Source organism: Caloenas nicobarica, chromosome 10 (genome assembly GCF_036013445.1).
Source record: "Caloenas nicobarica isolate bCalNic1 chromosome 10, bCalNic1.hap1, whole genome shotgun sequence".
Classification (NCBI taxonomy): domain Eukaryota; kingdom Metazoa; phylum Chordata; class Aves; order Columbiformes; family Columbidae; genus Caloenas; species Caloenas nicobarica.
In genome coordinates, this window is record NC_088254.1 from 14,678,370 (window position 1) to 14,702,919 (window position 24,550).

At 41.0% G+C, this 24,550-nt stretch overlaps 1 protein-coding gene across 1 annotated transcript in view; it reads right to left on the reverse strand.

The window, feature by feature from the left end:
• Positions 1–5,504: 5,504 nt before the first annotated feature.
• CEMIP (cell migration inducing hyaluronidase 1) overlaps positions 5,505–24,550 on the reverse strand; it is a 54,256-nt gene continuing 35,210 nt past the window's right edge. Inside the window, exons 17-28 of the mRNA XM_065641933.1 lie at positions 22,613–22,744; positions 20,606–20,641; positions 20,356–20,511; positions 18,667–18,847; positions 16,743–16,958; positions 15,646–15,857; positions 14,989–15,174; positions 14,079–14,283; positions 13,145–13,231; positions 12,668–12,825; positions 10,015–10,115; positions 5,505–9,091 (exon numbers count right to left, since the gene is read on the reverse strand). Of these exons, the coding sequence (XP_065498005.1) occupies positions 8,964–9,091; positions 10,015–10,115; positions 12,668–12,825; positions 13,145–13,231; positions 14,079–14,283; positions 14,989–15,174; positions 15,646–15,857; positions 16,743–16,958; positions 18,667–18,847; positions 20,356–20,511; positions 20,606–20,641; positions 22,613–22,744 (1,798 nt within the window). The 3' untranslated portion in view covers positions 5,505–8,963. The remainder of the gene's footprint in view (positions 9,092–10,014; positions 10,116–12,667; positions 12,826–13,144; positions 13,232–14,078; positions 14,284–14,988; positions 15,175–15,645; positions 15,858–16,742; positions 16,959–18,666; positions 18,848–20,355; positions 20,512–20,605; positions 20,642–22,612; positions 22,745–24,550) is intronic.

A 24,550-nucleotide genomic window follows, 5' to 3' on the forward strand; every position in this document is an offset into this window, starting at 1 on the left:
TGGATTTAAATACTGTAATTTGCATGTATGGGAGCAAGTTTGATTTCTTCTCCGAAGGCTTTGTATAATTGGGAAGGTTGTATTACATTCAGATTGTATTCAGTCAAATGCATCACTTAGAATTGTTTTCCTTCTGCCTTACTATGCGTTAAGGACTCAATGCACCAAGTATTTATGGTCCATGTCATTTTCCAGAGGATGAGCACAGTATTAACTGTCTTCATTCGATACTAGTAAGATATTACTTCGATTCTTTATTGAAGGTGCTAAAATCCAAGTGTTTTGGATAAAAGGTCCTAATTGAACCTTAATGGTTGATCTTGTGGAATATTTCAGTATCAAAAGTGGGGAAACTATGACTTACTGAATGCTTGTTCAAAATAAAAGATGTCGCTAAATCTGCTGTTTCACTGAGTAGTAAAACCTTTTAAACAATTATGTATTAGTTAGATATTTGGGAGACAGGCTAAGTTGTCTTTGTACATAAGGACTAAATGATGCTGATGAAGGTTCTAGGTGATCGTTTTTATTTAACTTTAATTATATTTGCATGAATTTAGGATTAAAGCATCCTTTCCTGCCACACTTAATTAAACAGGCCTTTGCCTGTTTGTCTGAGTGGAAGAAATGAAAATCCCGTGTTTCTTCAGGTTTAACTCTATTACTTTTGTATCCTACTATTAATCCAAATGTGTAGCAGAGTTGAGTCTCTTGGATATCCCATTGGATTGAGGAGAGATGTACAGTCCACTTCTTGTTCATAACTAATTTATCATTTTCGTCAAGTGTTCTGGGTTTGCACCTCACTTTGTTTTTAAAGAATGTTGCTTCTCGTATCAAGAGGTGAACAGAGGTCAGACAAAACTGGGTTAGTTAGATTGTTCCTTTTATGGTTTAAATCTATGGTATAGAGATGACAATTCAGATTATGGTTAGAAACGTGTGGAAATGCAGTTTCTGCAGTTTTCCTGTCGTTATGAGAGTTGTCGTGACGACTTCTTTGATCGAATTGGGTTCATCCTGAGCTAAGTAATTAAGCAATGCAAAACATGATACAAATAACACAAAAGCAAATTAGCCAAGGAGAAGATACAATTACTACACTATCTTTGTAGCCCAACTGTACTTGTTTTAGCCATTCAGAAACGGGCTTTTGCTGTTGTGGTTCCGAGTGGAGCAAGAGCTGCTCTGAAATTCAGCCAGCTGATGGAGAGGTGTTCGGTTTGGCTGGTTTGAGTCACTAAGTTGCCTGTGCAAAATGCAGGCATGCTTTGTGCCATGTGCTTTATTTAAATTTTGAAGTGTTTGGTGGGGGTTTTTTTTAAGGTTTTTAATAGGAGTAATGGCTTGAGGGTTGCCTTTTGATACAAAGTATAAAAATACTGCCTTCAAGGAGCTTTTTTTGGTCTTCCATTTTTCTTTTCCCTTTTTCATGCTTTACGCTCAACAAATAATTCGATCTGGTAGCAAGTATCGTGTCAGTCTGGCCGGAACTTCTTCACCGGCCGGTCCTTCTCTGGTGCCGCAGTTCACAACTCCAAAACAGCTTGTATTCCCTTTTAAAACCAGTAAATGCTTGAGACCTGAGCACTTGTCCTGGTGCTGTGTTATACAAGCAGATGTGATTTTGTTATGATTTAAGAGGCCCGAACACAATGTAACTTCTATAAATAAATACCTTGAAAAAGTTACTTGAGGTCATTATTGTTCCAAGTGGCCCAGCAGATACTGGATTCGGCTTTGTAGGTGTTGGGTGTTTGAGTCTCATCAAACAGATTTTGGGCTCTACAGATGGGCAATTTGGATACAGCCTTCAAAACTTCTTTCAACAAGCAGATTCTGGCTCTTACAATTTCTTTGTTTTTTTCACTGTTATGCAGAGGTACATGGAAAATCATCTGCTTTCATGACAGGTGAATATTTGCTGCCTTTCTCCACTCAGCTCAGTGGTTTCTCTGTTCTAGTGCTATAACCAAGTTTTCTAAGTTACTGTTATATTTTATAACCCGGACGTCCTTCTCGGAAAAAAGTTTGTCCATGATAGTACACGAGATATAGATGTGCTTTGCAAAAAAATTTTCAATGGACAATCAACTTTTTATGTAATAAAATACTGGAACAAATATCTTGGGTTCGTTTTGGTTGTTTATTGGTTTGGTTCTCTTTCTTCTTTTGCCCCTTTGTCTTTTTTCGGCTCCTTTTTTTGCCTCTTTCTCTTTTTGCCTCATTTTCTCAATCCTTTCTACTTTTCTCACCACTTTCTCCTTTTCTCGACCATTTTTTCTCCTCTTACGGGTTTTTTTTTTTTTTGCCTTTTATTTTGCCCCTTTCTCTTTATTTCACCCTTTCTGGGTTTTTTTTTGCCCCTTCCTCTTTTTTTCACCCCTTCTTTTAGGCCTTTTTTGTGGTATGTGGGTTTTTTTTTTTCTCTCTTGGTTTTCCCTCTTTTTCTCTCTTCGCCTCTTTCTCTGTTTTCATCCCTGCCTCTTTTTTTCAGTTTTTTTGCCCCTTCATCTTTTTTTAGCCCCTTTTTTCCCTGCCTCCTTCTCTTTTTTTTGCCTCTCTCTTTTTGCCTCCTTTTCTTGATCCTTTCTCCTTTTCTCAACCCTTTTTTTCTCTTGTGTGTTTTTTTTCTTTTATTTTGCCCCTTTCTCATTTTTCCCCCCTTTTTTAGGCCTCCTTGGTGTGTGTGTTGGTTGGTTGTTTTTTTTTACTTTTGCCTCTTTTTTTCCTTCACCTCTGTCTTCGTCTCTTTCTCTGTTATCACCCCTGCCTCTTTTTTTCTTTTTTTCACGTCTTTACACTGTTTTCTTCATTTCTTTTGATTTTTGCCTTTTTTTTCCAGATTTTTTGCTTTTTGCTTTTCCCCCCCCACTTTTTCAGGCTTCTTTTTGCCCCTTTGTCTTTTTTTGGTCCCTTTTTTGACTCTCTCTCCTTTTTTGTGCCTCTCTTTTTTTTTGCCTCTTTCTCTTTTTCAGTCTTTTGTTTTGCCCTTTTTCATTTTTTGCCCTTTTCATTTTTTTGTCCTTTTCTCTTTTCACCCCTCTCTTTTTTTCCCGTTTTTTTCGCCTCTTTCTCTTTTTTCCAACCCTTTCACCTTTTTTGCTGTTTTGGTTTTTTTTCCCCTTCCCCCCACATTTTTAGCCTTTATTTTTGCCTTTTTTTGTCTTTATTCCACCTTTTTGCCTTTTTCCCCTGCGCCTCTTTTCCCCCTTCTTTCTCTTTTTCTACGTTTTTTTGCCTTTTTCTCTTTTTGTCTTTATTTTGTGCCTTTCTCTTTTTTCACCTGCTTTTCCTGCCTCTTTCTCTGTTTCCAACCTGCCTCTTTTTTTTTTTGCCTCTCTTTTTTTGCCTCTCTCTCTTACCACCTTTTTTTTCCGCCTCTTTCTCTTTTTGCTTCTTTTTTTAGGCCTTTTTTGTGTGTTGGTTTTTTCCTTTTTTTTTCTTTGCCTCTTTCTCTTTACTTTGCTTCTTTCTCTTTATTTCACCTTTTTTTTCCACCTCTTTCTGTGCCTCTTTCTCAGTTTTCACCCTGTCTCTTTTTTTTTTGTCCTTTTTTTACCTGTTTCTTTTTTTTTTGCCTTTTAATTTTTTGCCTCCTTTTTTTAGACTTTTTCAGGCTTTTTTTCACCCCCTTTTCTATTTTTTTCAGCCTTTTCTCTTTTTTCAGCCTTTTTTTTTGTTTGCCTTTTTCTGGTCCCTTCTTTCTCCTTTTTTTTCACTTTTTCCTGCTTTTTTTCCACCTCTCTCATTTTTTCCGGCCTTTTTTTTTTTTTTGGCATTTTTTCCCCCCTCCTTTTTTGCCGCCTTCTCTTTTTTTGCCTTTTTCTCATTTTGCCTCTCTTTTTTTTCTCTTTTTCTGTTCACCTTTGGTTTTGCCTTTTAAATTTTTTTCCTGTTTATTTCTTTGCCTTTTTTTGCCTTTTTCCTCTTTTTATTTTTCCTTTTTTTGGCTCTTTTTTTTTCTTTGCCTTTTTCTGTTATTTTTGCCTTTTTCTTTTTTTTTTCTTTCTGCTTTTTTCCCTTCTCAAACTGAACGATTGCAAGTTATTCGATGTTGTTATAAGTTACTATAAGACGAGCAGGAGGAAGGAAGGGTGGAAGGGTGGAGCCCCACTGGTGGTTTCTACACGTCGTCCCCATCCTTTGGTCAGAGAGAACGTGGTGTCACAAAACAGCCTCCGAGCTGCTGGAAGGACCATTGGGGCTGAAAAGGCCTTGGGCTCATCGCAGCGGCTTCAGCTGTGGATGATGGCTGGAGATCTGCAAGGCCTGCGCTAAAAAAAAAAACCCCTCTGATTTAGGAAACTAGCCAAACGGTGTTTCTTGTCCAGTGGATTTGGGATAATCCGTGCAGCAGAGGAGGGAGCAGCCCCACATCTTGCAGCTGTGAGCAGGAACTGTGACAGCTCAGTGACTTGATGCGCAGAACAGATGAAGTATGTGTGACACGCGGCACTTCTGTAAGAGCCAAAATCCCCATACCCTCGCTTTCCATTGCCCAAAACAGCACAGAAAAGAAAAATACAAACACACATACACACAGCACAAGACCCAGCGCTAAAACTTTTTTCGCGGAGGGAGCGGGCGCTGTGCCCACGGGTGGCCACTAGGGGGCGCGCGCGGACAGGCAGAGGCCCCCGCAGCTTTCGCTAGTCTGTTCTTTATTCTATTACATCATATCATAGTATATGACATATTACATTATAGATACCAATATAATATTGTCTATATTAATTATTGTTAATAATATATCACTACATATGATATATGTTTTTATATTAATATATAAAGATATATCAATATATAATAAATATTATGCATAGTCATATAATATATAAAGTCTACAGTAATACATCATATCATAACACATAGTAACATAACATTGTCATATTATATTATTATACTGTATATTTTATATTATAATATAATTAAAAATATATTATTTCATTAATATTAATTATATCAATTATTATATATTATTATATTGGTATCTGCAACATAATGTAACATAATAAAAAACATAATATACTGTAATATATATAAGATACATATTATATTAGTATGTAATATAGCACTCTATGACCTAATATAACATTATATAATATTGTATTATTTTATATATCAACATCACCTATGTAATAATTTATATTATCTTTATATAATATTTTATATTTTTATGCTTTTTAATGTTTAGTAACATGCACACACAGCCCTTTTACGCACAAATATATACACGCACACAAATACACTCACAGAATCAGCCACACACAGATATACCCACACACAAACATAACTGTCCACACTTAGACCCTTGTCATACACACCCCCATATCCACGCAGAGAGGCACAAATTGACAGTCAAAGTCATACTTGAGCTGATAGTTCATTGTTAAACAGGCACTGAAGAGACAAGAGACAAAAAAATAAAATAAGACATTTGCATGGAATATTTATTTTGATAAACATTGTGTACTCCAAACAACTACATGTTATTTCAGTTGTAAGCTGCAATCTGTTGGAACCAACGTCCCAAGAGTTCTTGTCATCATAAACCAGACAGTCACTGCATTACCATGGTCTGCGGACACAGAGAGCTTCCAAGTGCAAAGCAGATTATCAGAAAAGACACATTGCTGACCTCCTGAACAACCCGGACAATGCTAAACTCCGTAAAAATGCTTCGTATGTCTGCAATTTAGTTGTCTTAGTGCCATTGTAATAAATTAATAGAAAATATATCTTTTTTCATTGGAAAGTCTATAAGAAAATGTACAAACATCTAACTCCGAAAAAGGACCAGCTATTTCGGCGACAGGTAAAACAAGCATTCAAACAGAGGCAAAAAAAACCCCCAAACATCCAAACAAACAAATAGACAAACAAAACGCAATCAAAACCCCCCACTCTACCAATGGCAATTGTGTAGGCAAACATGGAAACATTTGCAGTAATAAAACCTTACAGAGGGTAACTGCACCAGGGCCATACAGAGAACAGTCAGGTAATTCACTAGTCAAAATGTGCAGGTGCAAATTCTAGAACAGTCAAAGATTGATACGTAATCATGGCACAAAACTATTGCTGACTGGCGATGGTGTCAGGTTCTGTTCTGTCTCCAGAGCAACACACCGGCTTCACCCCTAAAGGCTGGTGGGAGCCCTTTGCATTTCACTGCCCTGTTGCACTACTGGGATGCTCTGTCATCCCTCAGGTTTACAGACTGCAGCGAGCCCAAACTCCGTATTCACTGTGAGACGCACCCCAGTTCCAAAATAGGCCCCATGTGCCAAGCTTTGCACGAGAGAACAAGCTAAAAGCTTTCTTCTCTTAATAATGTAATATTTGTTTTAGGAAAAAGAAAAAGGAGCTTTTCCTAAAGCCAGGTCTTATGACTGCACCCTGAGAATTCCCAAAAATAGTAAAATCAGAAGCTACACTCGAGCACAAGGGCAGTGTGCTCATAGAAGCTGCACCAACCAGTCCAGGGGATGGACCCACCTGGCCGGACCCTCCCGGGCGTTCACACGCTCACAGGGAGCAGGAGAAGGGAACCAGCCGGCAGAGCACCCCAGAGAGCAACCCCCATCCTGGGGCCCGTACCCAGCCAAATCCTAAACCAGGTTCATCCTAAGCCCGGCTTTCCTGCCCACCGTTTGTTAAGTGCTTGTGAAAGAAATACTCCTGCTTTGGTCCACCTACCGGAAGCAAGTGTGGTCCACTAACGCTGGTGCAATGATACCAACAGAATCGCCTCAGGACAGCAAAGAGGTTTCAATAACCCAGACTAACGTACTCAAGGGACTTTTTTTTTTTTTTTTTAGTCTATTTGCTTGACTTCAGGGATCTGGCTGTATTTTGGCTATAAGAGAACATCAGATAAACAACGTTAGGCTAAGTATGGTTGAACCACAAGTGAGACTGTCTTTTTCAAGGAATAGTTTGTGAAATCTCCAAATCATCATAAGACATTGGGGGAAAAAAACACAACCAACTCTCACCTTTTACAAGTGTTGCCTATTCATTCTAGAAATGGCACAAATACCTAAAGAGCATTCGTTAACAGCCTCTTGTCAAGAAGCAAGGGAGGGAAAGCTTGGTGCTTTTAAATTAAAAAAAAACCAAACAAAACCAAAACCAACACCAACAATACATATGACATTCATTGAATTCAAACCAACTACATAATAAGACCGAAAAGAACATTTCCAGTTTCAAAACCCAGGAGAGACTTGAGTGGAATGTAATCTGCAGCACTACCTAAATTTTGCTCATGGTTGCTTTGACTTTCAGAGCAATTGATCTATACCAGGATTATAGAGTGTAACACCTGCCCAGCCTTTGGAATGACACAGAAAATCCTTGCTCTTTCATTCTAGCTGCAAGATAGCGTTTTGGATATAGTGGGAAAAAAAATTACATGAGCTTGAATTAAAACAGAACAAAATGAATTAACCATCAGCAACAAGAATAATTTCTGCAGCAATCGGGACAGGCAGAGAGAAAGTGAGGAAACAAACCCAGATATTGGCAAAACAGATATTCTATGTGCTTTGAAAAGCTCGTCATCCTACTTTTTACCCTCTCCCCCTTAGATTTCTTAGAACAGCCACAGCCTCCAGATATGCCTCCATGGCGCTTCTGGAAAACAGACAGAACTATCACTGAACGCTGGAAGTGCTTACAGCATTTTACAAGATAATGTTTAATTTCCCAGCTTCAAGAGATGGCCCCGCAGGAGTCCTGATTCACACTAATCTGCCTTCACAACCCAGATATTGCTTTGAAGAAGGGGGAAAGGAGGCACATGACATCCAGCTAGTGTATGGGGACTCCCACTAATTCTTCAGCTACCTGCTAAGACCTCTGTCACCTTCCATCTCATGTAACTCTTCCAGGAGGATCAAGACACTCGTGCCCTTAAGCCTGAGGACAGGATCAGAAAGCACCACGCAGCAGAGGGGTCTGAGCCTGTTCCCTTTGCCCTCCCTGGAAAGGCGAGAGCCGTCCACCCTATCTGAGGTTGAATAAGGTTGAGTCCCAGTATTCCCAGTTAGAAATTGGAAGCCTTGAACAGGATGACTTTGGCTACCACAAACCCTCTGGACTGATCCTGAACAGCATTACATGGAGAGACTGTATGGGAAAGGCTGAGAAAATATGTGCTCATAGACATTGCTTTCCTTCTAGCCTACAGCTGCTTGTTGAAGGAAAACTTCCAATTCGAGCAGCCACTATTAAAAACCCCTTGATCCATAGGAGAAACACAATTTTCTGAGCAAGCAGAAATATGTGGTTTCAACAGCCTCTGCTGGCATATTTTATCTGCTCCTTCTCTAATCTCTTCCCCAAATATATGCCGTGGATTAGCACATACAACACAGATCCCAAAGAGCTTGATCAAACATAGAAGCTTTAGGATACATTCTTACTGTCCAGTTAAGTTTCCCAGCATCTAGGTAATCATTCATTCAATTTTTCTATATTAGAATTTCAACCAGCCTTCGAATTCGCATTTTATATTTATGTGAGCAGCTAGTTACACCAGGGGGAAAAAAAAAAAAAGTGTTTTGACAACTTAGAGGCTGGTAAAAACAATAATCCTCGATGTCCTTCAGACCTAGAACTCCCCCTTCAATAGGCAGCACATAAGTTAGTCTGTCACAGGGCTGCTGATAAAACCAGCACCTTGTCGAATAGGTCAAACCTCGCTTAGTAACACGAGAGTCAACAAGGCATCGGCGAGCACGTCAACCGGCGAGGAGCTGGTGATCACAGAACACACGCTGATCGCAGAGGAGAAGGCTTTTCTGTCACACGTGGCCACTCTAGCTACTTACAGGAAGATTTCTTTTTGAACAACGAGAACGACAAGCCGACGCTGCGCCTCTGGAGCGGGGTGCCTGCGGTGGGCTGTCAGTCCGTCCCGCGGGGGCAGCGCCGGCAGCCAGAGCTCTCTGTCCTCATAACTTCATTTTCTTCACCACAGGAATTGGCAGCGCTTGGTAGATTTTAGCAGAGTCCTCATCAGTGACCAGCTTCACCCAGACAGGGCGGAAGCTGCCTTTGAAGCCGACAAAAGCCATTTTTTCTGCAAATCAGAGCAAATGTGTTGTTAGGAGCGTGTCAGGGCTGCACCAGAAAACCACCCGCGTGGTGGCTACCCCCCTGGCTGGATGGATGCGGGTCCGCAAGAGCACACAAGCTCTCCCAATTATGCATTCTCCAGGTGCTGAAGAAATACCTTCCCAACGAAGCTTAATTAAAATTTTATTTACATGTTGTATGCTTCCATTAATTAACAATGTGTGATACATAGCAGAGAAGAAAGAGAGGAGGAAAAACCTTTCCTAGTAGGCAGCTTGAGCTCTCTTTTGAAGTTGTAATTATTTGCATGGTGGTCATACTCAAAACCCTTTCCTGCTTGGGAAAGGTGAGGGGATGATGAGGGACAGCACAACAGACAAAACCTACGTTAGCGAGTTTACACACACACACAAGAGGAAAGCATGTCAAAAACTCACAGAGCTGATCAGAGCAACATGCACAGTAAAGCAACATTCTAGTGCAATATGTGATGATTTGAAATCTATATGCTTTGTGCCATCAAGTCAGAACTTTGTTGCAAGAGAAAATCAGCTAAAAATAAGTTCAGAGAAGTAAAAAATCCTGTTTGGGGGCATTTAGTGTGAAAAAAAGTCCAATATTCCTGTTGTTAAAATGCCTTTTTATTTAAAACTAATCTGGAAAATCAAAACTCCTGAATTCTTTACTTCTAAGAACAACTACCAGAGCACTTTTCCCTTGCACAGTATTGAAGTGAGTGCTGTTATCCAAAGCTGCAGTGGATATAACCTTACCAAATATATAAATGACTCTTCCCAGGATGTTTGAGCACATGCTGATAGAAACAAGCAAGGCAAAGTTAAGAAGTAGAAAAAGCTCCCTTAATTGGAACGAAGGGAGTGGAATAGTTCAAAGTGGTTTAAAACTGAGTTTTTAAAGAGTGGTTACCTTTTAATCTAAACCCCTCTTCTGCTCCAAGTTTCTCCAGTACTTTAGTCCATGGTCCTCTTGAAATGAATCTTCCTTTAGATGTCACCAGCACTATGGAGCTGAAGGAAACAAAGCCATTTATAAACAGATGAAAAGTCAGAACACATTCCTTGCTTGTCAGTCTTGAGCACCGGTAACTCCTGCCTGTGTGACTCAAAGGCACCCATGAACTACAGTGGTTTCTGCTTTAATGGTTTGTGTCAATGCTTTCCAACAGTTTAGTCATATATTCGCTTTTCCAATCATGCAAAACCCCCTAGAAAGCAGGCAGAACTTTTTTTTTTCCTTTAAAACACTGTTTTCTAGAATGATTTAGATGTTTCCAAACAGCAGTTCTATCCTGTTTTGCTTAGAACATGCTCTTCCTGGGATGCTCTTAGCAAGTACCAAGTAATTTCATGTTCTTTCATCATTAGCAGATTAAACCTGAAGAAATTAACTTATCTGAGACTTGCTGGCCTGACAATTTTCCTTCATTGTCAGCATGCTTTTACTTTAAAAAGTGTATTATTATCATTATTATTACTATTATTATTATTATTATTATTACTGCCTTAGTTGCATGTACTATCATCTCAAAATTCTTGGCATCCTCTACAAATGCCAAGTGATAAACAAAAGACATGAGGTAAGTGAATTAAGCTAATGTGAATCTGAAAATGCTTGGTTAAAACTCAGTAACTGCCTAGGCTTAATTCAAGATGAGTAGAATAAAAATAATTCAAGATGAGTAGAATAAAAATTCAAGATGAGTAGAATAAAAATCCAAGTTGAACCTGAAGAGATAATCACATAGTGATACTTTTTGAGGGAGAAACACAGGATACTCAGCAAAGTTTAGCTCATTACTTCCTACAAGACACACAAACACCCCCATGGTTATCTCAAAGCCTAGTGAGGAAGAGCTACACTCCAGTGAGTTCTGTGGAAGTTTTGCTATTAAGTTCAGTGGGGCTGGGATGTCGTCTTTGTTCACCTCCTAATTAAAGCTGCACAACAGTAATTGAGCAAACACTTGCTTAGATGAAATTATTTCGTTCCACCTTGCAGGGTTTCCATGAATGAAACTTCCCTGACTCAAAAGGCATTTGCAGTCTCGCAGAATGGGAGCCTTGCCGGGTCTGCTTTCCAGCGTCACAGTGGACACGAGTCCCCGAAATTAATTAGGCAACAGCTCCTGCAGAGCTCCAGCCCCGAGCTGCCCAGCGCAGCAGTTACATCCTAACACCTCAGCTGGAACTGGAACTGTTCGGGGAAAAATAGCAACGGGTGGTGGCAGAGGAACAAAGAAGCAAAAGAGTTAAGAATCATCAGGACTTTTCTCAGAATAAACCTGAGGTGCTTACAAGTGCTCCAGTGCTTACAAGAGTGGATTGGGCTGGCAGGCTGGTTTTGACTACTTTGCAAATGCTAAATCACCTATTTTTTCTTCCTTCAGTTCACTAAAATCATTACTTTCTATTAAGCCTTTTCTGCTATGGAAGTTTAAAATAAATTCACCAGATGTTTTGTTTTCTCGTCCCTGGGAAGCTCATTCAGAGAAGACAATAAGGCTCAGAAAGACTTAAATACATGGGAAGTCTGATTACAATTCAGTCTTCTAAAGGAAGAAAGAACCCAGGAGCTGGATCTAGCGAGGACTGAGACTGGATTTTTTGCAAAGGAGGATAACGGCCTCTCTGAAAAGCCCTCTTACTTTTTATGAAAGAAAAGTGAGCAACTACCATGCTTCTCTGCAGTTATTATTCAATGTATTTTTTTTCAACCTTCAGAATTATTTAAGACACTAGAAACAAATCTTCATCCACCTGCATGGCACCCTGCTCAAATTTCCCCCAAGTCTCTAGAACAAATGCCAGAACAATATCCTGTTATCTGTCCACGGTTATGTCAGATGATTCAGCAACAAAGCAATCATATTTGTATTAAACGTTACATAACAGATTTCCAATCAAAACAGATTTAATAACAATGAAATATATCCATTTCCCAATAGCATTCCACAAACTAATATGAGAACAAGCCCTGTGGTTAAAGAGTTTCTGATGTTGTTCCCATGCCTGCTCCAGCAGACGAAGCCGCTGTCCTCCAGGATGCAGGAACATGTGTTGGATACTTATCACTCAAAAAACTCCGCATTTCTGGCTGCCCATACATAAAAAATAAAAGCACTCAGCCCTTATGTCTGGGCAGGGAACATGTGCAAAGAGGAATTTGTTTTATTAGTAGAATTTTCTGCAATTTGAGAGAGCATGCAGGCAACAGAAAAATGTAAACCGCGCACATCTGTGCCGGTAAGTGCAGAGTCTGTGAATTTAAGTCTGCAGTTTGTCTGTAACTCACAACATAAATGTAGATCTGCAGTTTATTAATCACATGTACCTCTGCAGTTTATCTGGGGCTCGATCAGTTCCTAAATCACACAGTCTGCATCCTGCTGCTGCCTGCACTTCCCGCTCACATTCGGACTCTGTTGGAGTCAGCAGGTACAAAAACTCATTGTCAGCCCGGTCAGCCTGGCCCATGTTGCACGACAAAAACCAGGAAAAATACGAGTGTTGCACAGCATTCTTGTACATTACTCCTTTGTAACACCAGATTATTTACTTACTGATCTCTGATGTTGTTGACGTAATTTTCTATCTGTGCTGGGATTCCTTGTAGAATTGAGTTTTTGAATGTCACACGATCAACAACTTTCCCATGACGCCCATCAATCACAACCAGTTGGATACCCTCATCAGTGAGGAAAAACCTTACACCATCAACCTGTGGGTGCGGAATAATATTCTTAATCCGTCAAAGCAACACAATTACAAACAACTACCTGTAAGAAGCACTAAAAGTGTTGAGTTATGGGACTGCTTTTTCTATCAAAGGGCAGAATTCTAGATCTCTGAGGTCAAGCTAATATGCATTCCTGCTAATACGGAGAAGTTACGACCTTTTCTTTTTTTTTTCCAAAATACAAAGCAAAAGAGACCTGAATTTAACTATCCAAGGTAACTTCATAAGCAAGTTTTCTATAAAAATGAAGCAAATATCTTAAACTTTTGTCCCATAAAGTTCATGGAGAAGATCTGCTCACCTCAGCGTATGCAAAGTCATCCTTTAGATGGAAGTACTGTTTCTTATAAGTTTCTATTTTCACTTCTAGTAGGTGGTCCTTAGTCTTCTGTTTCCAAAAAAAAAAAAAAAAAGAGAAAGGTTTCTGGTGAGGATATCCATTACCTGAACACTGCATTTTTAGAAACCATTTTAAACCTTGAAATTCAATCAACAGGGAAGCTACATAGTAAGTACTAACTTGCCAAATTACATAGCTAGTGAGACTGGGCACAATGGTAATCTATTTGCTTATCCTGTCATTTAAATTGTTTCATCAAATGGTTAAGTATAAGTGATTCTCCCTTTAGAGAGTTGACACATAATTCTCTGAGGCTTTGCTGTGCACTCCTGCTTCAAGGGTGAAGAGTAGAAAAAAACCAAAACAAAACACAAAACCCCAAACCAAGCAACCAGCCAACCAACAACAAACAAACAAACGAACCCAAAACAGATAAATATCCCCCTTCTTCCTCCAGAACCAGACTGGACTGGATATAGGACACATCATTGTATAAAATCCTTTACATGAATGACACACTCAGCTCTGCAGTCCCCTCTGTGACACTGCTGCTCGTATAGCCAGGCAAGAAAGCTTGTGTGTCTCCAGAATCACATTCCCTGGACCAACCTGTCTTCCAGCCTATCACTTTTCACCCTGTGAAAACAGAGCCCCTAAGACTAAGTATCCAACTTCAAAAGAAATCTTGGGTAGCTCTGTCCTTTGGGGACCTGCGCTCTCTGCCTGTGCAAGAACCTGTTTCATACTGTTTCACATACCTGGAGCATTTCAGAAGATCAGGCACAGGGTATACTGAACCTGGTACAAAGTCTTTCTATGTCTATAGCCACAATATATGCCAGAACTACAGATTGACACACACAATAATTCCGTGATAAGAAATCAACTGCTTTACCAGTTGTGCACCAGAGAGCTTCTTAGGCATTGGCACTTCTACTATTGGTGTCTCAATGTACTTGGGATAGGCCATGGCTTCACAGTCACTGACGCCAGCAGTCTTTGGGATCACAGCTTTGATCCTTATTCGTTCACAGCCTTTGACAGAGCAGAAAGCAAATTTATCCTTCTCATTTTGAGCTTTGAGTTTCAGAATCAGCAGCCTGCAGGCAGGAGAGAAAAGTGAACAGCATCTTTGAGACTTCTGTGAAAAAAGTTACTAAGTCCCAGTTTTGGTGGACTTCTTATGAATGCTTTGCAATAGCATGTGTTGCAAACCCTCAGTGTTGATGTCTGCATTTTATAGTCCTCAACATCCCACATGCAAATAAAGGGGACACACATCTCTGAAATGGTTTGAGGAGGTCAGGGAATATGAGAGAGAAACAAGATGACACCTGAACTCACTTTGAGCTCTATTTTATGATGATATATTTATGTAGAAATACATGCTTTGTATTTTAGGTCTTTTCTTTCTTTCCCATTATTTTAATTCTTTAAAAGAAAACAACAGGCTTTACACCTTTAGTTCCTGTGCATCCCTGTTGTAGTGTTTATAAATGGTTGCTGTTCAAAACGAAAAGGGTTGGGTGTGTCTCCAGTTCAGTTTCATGGTCTGCACTTTGCTTTTCTCTTTTTTTCCTAATTTGTATTAATTTGGCAAAGCATTTCCCAGAGTAACCGGCAGTGCAGCAGAGGCCGTGAATGACTGGCAGCTGTGGGAGTCCCAGGAAAATTACATGCTGGTCACATTCCCAGAAAGACTTTCTGGTTTTGTTGTGATCCTCATTGATGGCATTAGCCAAACAGTTCATGATTCCAGCAGCTTTCTCAAAGCCATGTCCAACCAGCAAGGCCTGCTCCCTTACCCGGTGTCCTCATCCCAGTAGTAGTATCCTTTGCTAGGATATCTGTGCTCCAGTTTCTCCATTTGAGAGGTTCTATAGAAGGTTCCAGTTTTGTACGTTTTCTTCAAGAGACGGTTGTGGATGTCTGAGAGAATGGAAAACGTTGTCCCTTTAGGATAGCAAAACCCTACTTGGATCCAGTCGTTCCTAAAAATAGCAAAGACCCACATTATAACAAGTCAACACATGACTATTATTTTCCTGGGCAAGACAGAAGCCAAACTAAATAATTCACTCTGAAATGTAACTTATTTTTTTCCTGGCCAGTTAAAATTTTAATGGTTTGGGATGAATCAATGAAATGTAAATTAGACATAACAACCATGGGTTACTTAAGCAATGTAAGTCAAATCTGCTCCTGACTTCCACACCTGTGACTCCCAGGCACCAGGAATTAATTAGTATTAGGCTTCTAAAAATGAACTGTGTTATCTTGAAGGGCTTCCTGGGGGAGGAAACAAGAATCTGAGATGTCAACTGTTAAGATGGTGAACTCAATGGACTTCCTGGAACAAGCACGTTCATTCTGGAAGAGCTCATGAGGTGATGACCTCACCCATTAAAAATGCGCTGTTACATTACTGGGCCGGACTGTTGGAATTCGGTCGGATCACTCACTTGTTGAAGTTGATGAGCCATACGGCCAGCTCTTCAGGGGCTGTCTTGTCCCAGTGGATGGTGTAGCCTTTCCTCAGAGTTACAACTGGCTGATACTGCTGGTAATGACTGCTTTTGCTCAAAGCCCCTTCCAAGTAGAGTGGGTGATTGTGGTAGTCGTTTTTTATTATTTTCATTTTCAGGTTGGCTGGCTTGTAGGCTTGGATGTATATCTAGATGAAAAAAAGTTCGCCAAGGGTTTAATGAACTACAGTAAAACATTAAATGTGCAGCTACTCAACAGAAGTGAACAGGTGCGAGTGCCGTACACTTGTATATTCAGTTTCTTAGGCTTCTTTTTCAATTAAACTGTTTTCAGAAAAAAAATAAGGATAATTTCCTCATCCACTGAGTTCAACATTATGTGCCAGTCAAGGTTTCAAACAGACCTGCTTTAGGGCTGAAGAGTTTTGCAGCATTAATGATAACCCTCAGCAGTGGGACAGATCTATCTTAGACATCTGACTTCCGAACAAGGACCCTTCTGTCTGGATTTCAGAAGCAGGAAAACCAGGTCAGTGGTTACAAATTTGCTTTAATGGTACTACACGGAAAAAAAACAACAGTTGCAACACCCAGAACAAAAAAAAAGGTGCTACTCATCAAAGGAAAGCGAGGACTCTCTCATGGCAGCGGCACTCGGAGCTTGTGTGGTAGGAAGAATGGTTTGGTGGTTACACAACAGGATGAAAGATCATAAGAGTTGAAATCCAATTTCGACTCCTTAGCACATTTCCCATAAGACTGTGGGCAACACTTCCCTCCATAAATCAAAGAAAAATAACTAGCTGACAGCCCATAGATTTATGAATATTAATCTGTCAGTACTCATGGAGCTCTTAAGGGGCTTCAGGCAGAAGCTGTTAGAGCTGTTAACAGTCTAGGGCAAAGTGTCTGAAAATGTACCACAGTATCCTCGTGTTCAAAACCATCTGTGCAGACATGCAGATAAATAAATGCTGAGCACCCGAAGAAAGTCAGTTTCTAAAGGTCAAGCTTTACAGTGCAAATAAATTTAAAATAAAGCAATAACGATACTGCAAAGTATGCAGCTTTACCTGCGCAAAGTGTCCGCTGCAGATGGAACCTCTCCAGTCAGGCACGTCGATGCAGTCAGGGTGCTTGATTAACCAGTTATCTTCTTTTATGAGGTATGAGCCTGGATATTCTGACACAGAACCATCTACATCGTGAAAAACTGATGTTTTATCACCATCCATATCCAGATCATTGAACCAGGGTCCAGGTTCTCCAAAGAAGACCCTTGAGGTAATCTAAACAAAACAGTGAAACACATTTACATTTCCAGAAAAGAATTAATCACTTACAGCACAGAACAAAGGATGGCTATGATCACTTGAGTGGCTCAAAGGACGCATTTTCTGACCTTATTTGGCATCGGAAAGTAGCTTGGACAAGAAATAATGTTGAGTTTGTGGTTCAACTTGGGCATGAAGAAACCCGTGTGTGCATTAACATCACCATTCTTTAAATGGCCAGAGATTTCGGCTGCTCAGCTTGAGACATTGTAGGCTTGATGTTCAATGGCTCTGAGGCCCCGTGACTCCAGAGGAAGTCTGGCGTTGAAGGTCCTTTGAGATAGTATTTATGTGGTAATAAAACTACAAGCTTCTGAAACTGAGCATCCAAAAACGGAAGAACCAAAATATTGGTTTTGTTAGTCAGCAGGAACATCAGTGTTATTTAGTATAGGAATATTAGAATTGTTTCTCCTTTGCCTGCACACTGCCTCTTGGTTAAGCCTGAAGTCAGCACAGAGCTGGGTAACACACTTAAAAGATGTGTTTGATTTGTCAGATGGAGCAGATGCAGATTTCCCTGCTGACCATGGGGGAAAGGCTAAAACAACCAGAGTTTCAGCCTCAGCTGTGAGAAGGTTTGTTTTAAAATTCTGGAGGAAGGTTCAGGAGACAGTGTGATTTCACTAAAGCCACTTCAGTCTTTGCCTGCTAATTTATTTGTAAGGTTCCAAAGCCACATAAAGTCAGACTGATGCTGGGAACAATCAGCAACCTCCCCTGGGAAATGGCTGCTCAGACAACTCCGGACTGATATTTTTATCCAGCATAAACAAATGTCATGTCACCAGCCTGCCTGGTGCAACGTGAGAGAGTGATCAACCAACACTTTTAGGGGAATTTTGCTTTTCCCATCCTATTTGGCACAAGAATTGCTGATCAGCACTCTTCCTGACACACGAACAAGTCTGCTAATTTTTTGAAAGTTAAGCAACCCGAATAATTTTGGTCCCAACCACTTTATTTATTTATTTGTTTGTAATGTTTGGCAGTTGGATTTAACAGCTGCCAGAGGTGAACTTCAGCAAACCAGTTAGCACATATTTGTGCAAGCAAATACAAAAATAACTCAAAAGCACAGACCCCAAGACAGGTTCAGACCAGCACCCAGAAGTTCACACTGTAATTCGAAGTTTGGCAGACCCTTTTTGGCTGGGTCCTGCTCTAGTTTATGTCTGCAGAACTGAAGTCCGTGGAATTACCCTGGTGTGCAGGGCTGCAGAATCACCCTGCACTACCTCAGTTTCACTGGCTGTTTCCCCAAATCAGTATTTTCTGCTTCTAGGTGAGTTAGACCTTCCACAACAGACTCCCCTCAGTTGTTGCTTTAATATTATACTGCTGTTGAAAATAAGAGGGCGGATTCTTCTCCTTATTTCAACATTTTCTGAGACACACAGAAATGGAAATGATTTCCATTTGAATGTCAGTATTTTTTTGAAACTAACGTCTGCTTCTGGTTTGCTGCAAGCCTGTCAGAGAATTGGATTTTCTTGTTATTTCATCCATCCAATTTTCTCTTTCTAAGCTGCCACCCTCTTCGTTAAACTTCTGGCAAAGGTAATGGGCAGCCTCCTGAAGGTCTCATGTTTTCTCTTAAAGGCTGCTACACCCTTTTTGCCCAAAACCCCATTTCCAAGCTTTGCTGGGAAGGATAACTCACAGGGACGTCTTCAAAATGAATGTCGGTGACGTTGTTGTTGGGGCAGCTCTGCCAGGCGTTGTTGAGGCGAAAGGCCAGGGCACTCGTGTGCCGGCCGTCCAGGGCAGCAAACTTGCGGAAGGTACAGTTCTGGACGTTGATCGGTCCATCATAGAATTGAATCCCTCGAATGGGAAAATCCCTAAAACACATTTGCAGGAGACAGAAAAACTTGGTCATGACACATTAGCAGGAGGATGAGAACGTATTCTAGACATGCACAGTCCCATTACACTTGTTTCTCAGCTGCTTTCATTTTCCACAGTCCTTAGGCTGACTCCCGAGTTCGTGTTTTGGAAGAGAAGGGACTTCCCTCCTTTTTAGGACTGCGAAGTCCTCTTATCCTTGCAAGTTCAGCTCAAGTTCTCTACATCTGAGCAGACCATCTTTATTTGGTCTGTGCTCCTCCAGGGAAGGAACTTACAGCAATGCCAAAGCATTGACCTAAAAATGAATAAATGCAAGTTTGCCATCAGAAATGAGTTCTGCAGCAGTGAAACCTGAAACTCATCAGAGCTGCACTGACTCCTTGGGCTGAGTTACAGCAGGGCTAAAAGAAGGACAGAAAGAGTGCAATTCAAGTGCAATAAAATGGATTTGAAAACAAGGAAAGGTCTTACAATCTATAGGGTTGAAAGGAGGTGAAGGAGCAGATTAACGAACCTTTATTAACAGCCTTTCTAATATCATCTGTAAGGTAAAGAATACATCATTTTTCACAATGATTAAGTGAATGAGATGTTTAAACTCCTTAAGAGGCTAAGATGAGATGTTTCAAATTTCACTCATGATAAACGAATTTGATCCCTTCCTCATACAAACGGTTTCCCTTAGACAAGACTTGCCCGCTCCTGTGCATTTGTTCTGTCACTGTGAGTTTCTGCACACAATACCCAAGATGAGATATGCCCACACATATATATGTAAAGGATATTAGGAGAGTCATAGCAGACTGGCTTTTCATTATTGGTATAGTTAATAATAAGCCTTTTGTATCACCACTAAAAAGCAAAGTTGAGGCATATAATATAATGGAAAAAAATCAGCTGAGCTGTTTGTTCACTGTAGGGCTACCATTAGGATAACTATGTTTTTAGGAATAACAACAAAACATTATTGCACTTGCAAACCAATGAGTAGGACTAAGGTCTAGGAAGAGGCCACACACAAAGTTCACTGGACATTTCAAAACTATTTAGCAAAGGCATCAAATTCCTATAGCACAGCAGCAACAGTAACAGCCGTTCTGAGAACATCTATGACCACATCTGGGCCAGTCCAAGACCAGGGAAGGGCTTCTATGAGGTTTCCTGGCAGCTGACCTGGATGGAGACTGTCACATTACTCAGCCACTGCTGACCACATACCCAGAAGTGCCCAGCTACCACACAAACCTTTTGCTGTCTTCTCAGCTCTGTTTGCAAAGGGGAGGTGGAAGCAACAAGGATTTCGATGCTGTCTTGGCAGCCTTCAAGTATGTACCTGCCAGCAGCAGCTGCACAGGGAGGACTTTGGGATGGGAAGATATGAAACCAAATCCTTTGTGTGTAATGGTTATTAAACCGAACATTGCTTAAGAAACCATGCTGGGCTGGAGTTTGCACTGGGAGTGGGAACAGAGAATGCTTCGATGTGCTGAGCTGAACTTACGGGCCGATGGGCAGGGTCCTTCCCCTGTGATCCAGACCTCCAGGTCCCCAGATCTCGTTGTCCATCGTCTCGGTGCCCAGGTTTCCACTCTCGCCAACAAACAGGCTGTTCTTGATTTCTTGCTTTGAGCCGTCATCATGAGGGAAAGTCCCACCACTAGGAAGGAGGGAAGGGCTGGAGGTGAAGGGGCTGCTCACCCCCATCCCACCAGCTGTGCCCCAGGCTGCAGCACAACCTGTGCCACACTTACCTGGCCAAGGTCAGGCCAATACCGTTGTCAGCAAACCTGCAAAGAGAAGAGAGATGCTTCAGAAGAGGTTTGGTTTTGCTTTATCATGTCAAGCTAAAATAACCAAATCTATGAGGTGGGCGACAGCAGGGCTTAATTACTGAACAGTGCTCATGGGGAACTCATGCTTTTCCAGGTTTGTTCCCTGTCCAGTTTTGGAAGATCTTTTTTGGCACATCTTGCAGTATATGAAGATCATATGAAGCAGCAGACATGCATCTGATTGCTCCAAGCTGAGGTTAAGCTGGTGATTACTGGGCATAGTTTACTTGTCTGATAAAGCTTTTTCCCTGTGTCTAATGACTGTGCTCTTTTCACTGTTAGGTAAAAAGATCATGATTCTCTCTCATTCCAACTAGCTTTTATTATTTAATAATGTTTTGTGTTATGCACACCTCTGTGCTCCCTTGTGTTCATGTATGAGATACTGCTTTTGTAAAATAACTTTACAAGACAAAGTGTTATAAAAGCAGAGAAACTTGGCTTCTCTCTCATCAACAAGAAGACAGAGATCAGGTCTTCCTTATTATTAAAAATTAAAAAAAAAAAAAAAAATTAAAATGTCCAGCCACTTTGCTGAAATTCCAAAGCTTTCAGATGAGATAAATCACAACTGTCAGTCCATGACTCCCGCTTATAGGAATTCATATGATAGTATGAGTAAGCCTATATGGTATCTTAACACTTCTGTCACTGATCTCAGCAAAACCAGCAGCGGAGAGCCCGCAGCAGAGCGAACCCAGCTTTGTCCGGTGTCTGTCTGTAGATGGCAGCCCTCCACACGCTATCGCCTCCCCTTTGCTTGCTGCAGCCCCACAGGCACACACAGTACTTTATATACCGCACGCCACATTAACATTTGTTTCGTTAATGTAACGCATAAGTCTTTCTGTAGCAATACAAATGGAAATTACTGTGGCTATAAAGACAATTACAGTTTGATGGCTGCTTCCTCAAATTCACATACACTCATAGGTTTGCTGCTGGAAACTGATGAACTACTCAGTCTTTCAGCAACCTCCATACGCTGCATTTGCTCCATAAGCAACACTGATGTCTAAATGACATGAGTGTGACCTGCAAAGACAATTCTTGCTGGTCATGGAGTGTGCTAGATACTTCTGACTCGTAAGTTCAAATAAGCACAAATCGTATTATCAATATTACATTTCTGAGTGTTCTGCTACAGCCTCATTCTTGCCAATCTGACTGGTCACTAGAGCCTGTTCATACCCCCAGTTGCTTTAAGAGGTTTGGGTCACTGGAAGGTAAGGCAGCTCTGGCTGGTAATTGGACACCAGATAACAGTGTGACAGCTATTCCTACCAGGGTTATCACAACATACCTCCTAAAGTAACTTTTCCCTTTTTCTCCACTTTCTTCATTGAGGTTGATATCAAGAGCCTGGCTCAGCAAAAGAAACTGTAGGAGATCATCTGTTTTCAAGCGCAAAACAAATATCTGTTCTGACCAGCAGAGGAAATGGCCTTCGAAGAGTACAACATGCACTTGCCCAGTCTCTCTCCCTTGCTGGTATGATGCATAGTTTTATGTCTGCTCCGTCAGGACTTGCTTATTCAGCATAACAGCGAACCACATAAAGCTGATCTGTGACCAGGCTTAGCCAGGGAAGGTGGTGGATTTTTCTGCTTTCTTTTCAAAGCATCTCGTTTTTAATGTAAAAAATCGAGGTTTATTTTTAGTAATTTGCATCTATGTATCTGTGTGTATGTGGCCATTTTTGAACGCTGGTCAGAATCACATAGAGAAATAATCAGAAGGACCTTCAGTTCAGACAAAGCAGGTTTTTGTTTGCGTAAAATAATGCCGGTGTTTACTTAACGTTTCATCTGTATTTCAATCTTGGCCATATGAAAGGTGCAAAGCAATATAAATAGTCTGAACCACAGCTATGCTGGCCGTAAACACCAGGCTGAACTTTGAGAGTTGAAATAAGGCAAAACTCACTGGCAGTTGTCCAGCCACACATCTCCACCCCGCAGCCAGGCCCCGTGATCCTGATTCTTGTAGGCAATAAAGCGCTCAATTATTGCAGGTTCCCTGGGCTTCAAAGGATCAGCATCTTTGTGTGGGCTGTATCTGTAACCAGAAGGAGAGAAGAAACGTTGGTGAGGGAAGGCAGCCTTGCTCGGTGCGCAACTCTGCTGAACATCTGGTTTCTGCTAACTCAGGAACAGCTTTGGGAGAATAGTCCATCCAAGTGGTGTGTGTAGTCAAGCGGCGATGGCCAGACCCAACTGCCAAGGGAAGGACGGTCCAGGCAGAGCAGTTGTAAAGACACACTCCAAGTTTCCTTTCACCTTTCCATTATTGTATTGCTGATATATTGCTGAAAGGATGGAAAGTTTATTATTGCTCCCAAAAGTCTGAGATATTTTTTAATCCCTTACTGTTATCCTTTAGCATATTCCTGTTATTTAGATAAATATCCTTTTGTTTTCTCTTTTGAGCATTCTTATCTCCTAACCTTGGCTATACTGTGGCAACGAGTATCACTGCCAAATTTGCCTTGCTGTGGAAAGGAATTAAAACATCTTGGAGAGGGACTGAGATTATGTCCTCTGCTATTCCCACTATATGTTCCCAGGACACACGTACGAGATGCTTTAACTCTGAAGTTCTTAAGTATGATGAAATACTGGCCTGATGTAGGAAAAAAGCAGACACAAGCAGAAAATGCAGCAACGTGTGCCCTCAGGTGCTGCGTGTCGGCCACAGGATCTGAGCAAGGATCTGGCTTGCGATGGTGATGCTGAGCTCGGCTATCATTTACCCGGCCCGCAGGCACAGCTCTCCCTTCTGCTACTGAAGGAGCATCTTCCATCACACTACGCAGCTCAGAAAGCTGACAGATGAGTATCCAACTCACTGCCAGCAACGGATGGTCCAGAGATTAAAATTCATACCTCACCAATGGGTAGCAAGGCCAAGCTGTCAAATCGCTAACAGATATTCAATAGCGCTTTGCTTTGCTTAATAAGCCATCATATCAGTCTAAAACTGAGCATCAGGCTGATAGCATTCCAGCAAATGAATATTGCTTTGGCAGCTTCATCACTGTGAATTCGCTTTCAGAGAGAGATTTAGTATCAGCCTTTGTGAATTCCCCAGACATTGTTAAATACAGATATTTTGAAATGGATTCCAGTTTCATTCACATCCATGTATAACCAGAGGAACGCTACAGAGTGCAGAATTTGGCCCAGATATTTAATGCTGTAACTGAATGCAGAATAATCTCTCCAGCTGTCCAGCCTACCTCCAAGTCTGCCCCAGCCAGTCCAGCTACAATCATTTATTCAGTCTTTCAGTCTTTACACATGAAAAGTGGAAAGTAGCATAAATAATCTGAGCTGCAGCCTGTGCTGGTGGGTTATCCCTGTGCACAAACATGACTGCATTATGAATTGCTTGGCTTCAAGGGGTCGTTCCTGTCCTTGTATGGCAAGGGACAAATTGCCTTTTGTAATTACTTACTGTGCCTGTGGCAGCAGGCAGTTTCTCAAATCACACGTTCAGCTACATGGAAAAGCAGCATCAAGTTCCCAAGAGAACCTGGAGGTACTTGCAGAGCAGGCTGCTCTTAATAATTTTTTTTTTTAGCGGTTACTTTTATTAGTAGTATATAATTAATCATTTTAATTAATTGAGCATTAAAATCATGTAAATAATATTCACTTTTGAACATCTTTTAGCATCAGCTGCTAGGCAGGGCACTGGAGTGATGTGGATCACAGATAACTGATATCTGAGCTGCTGGCTGGGTGCCCCTGGGGACGACTGATCCCAGCCCTGTGGTGCTCGTCCAGTGCATGACCACAGCAATCTGGGTAAATCACACTCCAGAGATGGAAAAGAGAAAAGGAAGAAAATAACAGCCATTCT